The 474-nt window shown below is 46.4% G+C and overlaps 1 protein-coding gene across 1 annotated transcript in view; it reads right to left on the reverse strand.

Annotated features, from left to right (window-relative positions):
• Positions 1 to 199: 199 nt before the first annotated feature.
• Cdr2 (cerebellar degeneration related protein 2) overlaps positions 200 to 474 on the reverse strand; it is a 25,643-nt gene continuing 25,368 nt past the window's right edge. The window contains exon 5 of the mRNA XM_031388152.1: positions 200 to 474. This exon is cut by the window's right edge and continues 607 nt beyond it. Within this exon, the coding sequence (XP_031244012.1) occupies positions 217 to 474 (258 nt within the window). The 3' untranslated portion in view covers positions 200 to 216.

Genomic DNA, 474 nt, shown 5'->3' on the forward strand with positions numbered 1-474 from the left:
GGCTCTTGCTGGAAAGCAATGTACCAACCAGAGGCCAGTCTATCATGAGATTGCCTAGGGACCTTGAAGTCAACATTATCAGATACCTCGTTTCCTGCTTTTGCCAACTAAGCAAAGCAATGAGGCAAGTGTCATTAGCAACATCAAGCTTTAGAGACTTATGTGTCTGAAAGGGAGTCAAGGGACAGAAAACAAGCAGTTACAACTGTGATCTCATTAAGAGTAAGAGGAAAGAGATGGGTATTTTGTTCTCTGTTCATCTATTTCCTGCTTTGTTTTCTTGATGCAACTAAATATCTCCTTAAATAGTGCTTTGTATTCTGGAGGTGTAGTGGTGGGGGAACTGATGGGCTCTGGGCTTACCGGAGTGGGTTCCCAGCCACAGGCCCCAGCCTCACACTGTGTGACCAGTCCTGTCAGGTCCCTAGTCAGTAGTCTAGAGGTCTGCACAGCCTTGTGTGAGAGTGAGTCCTG

This window comes from Mastomys coucha, unplaced genomic scaffold (genome assembly GCF_008632895.1).
Source record: "Mastomys coucha isolate ucsf_1 unplaced genomic scaffold, UCSF_Mcou_1 pScaffold21, whole genome shotgun sequence".
NCBI lineage: Eukaryota > Metazoa > Chordata > Mammalia > Rodentia > Muridae > Mastomys > Mastomys coucha.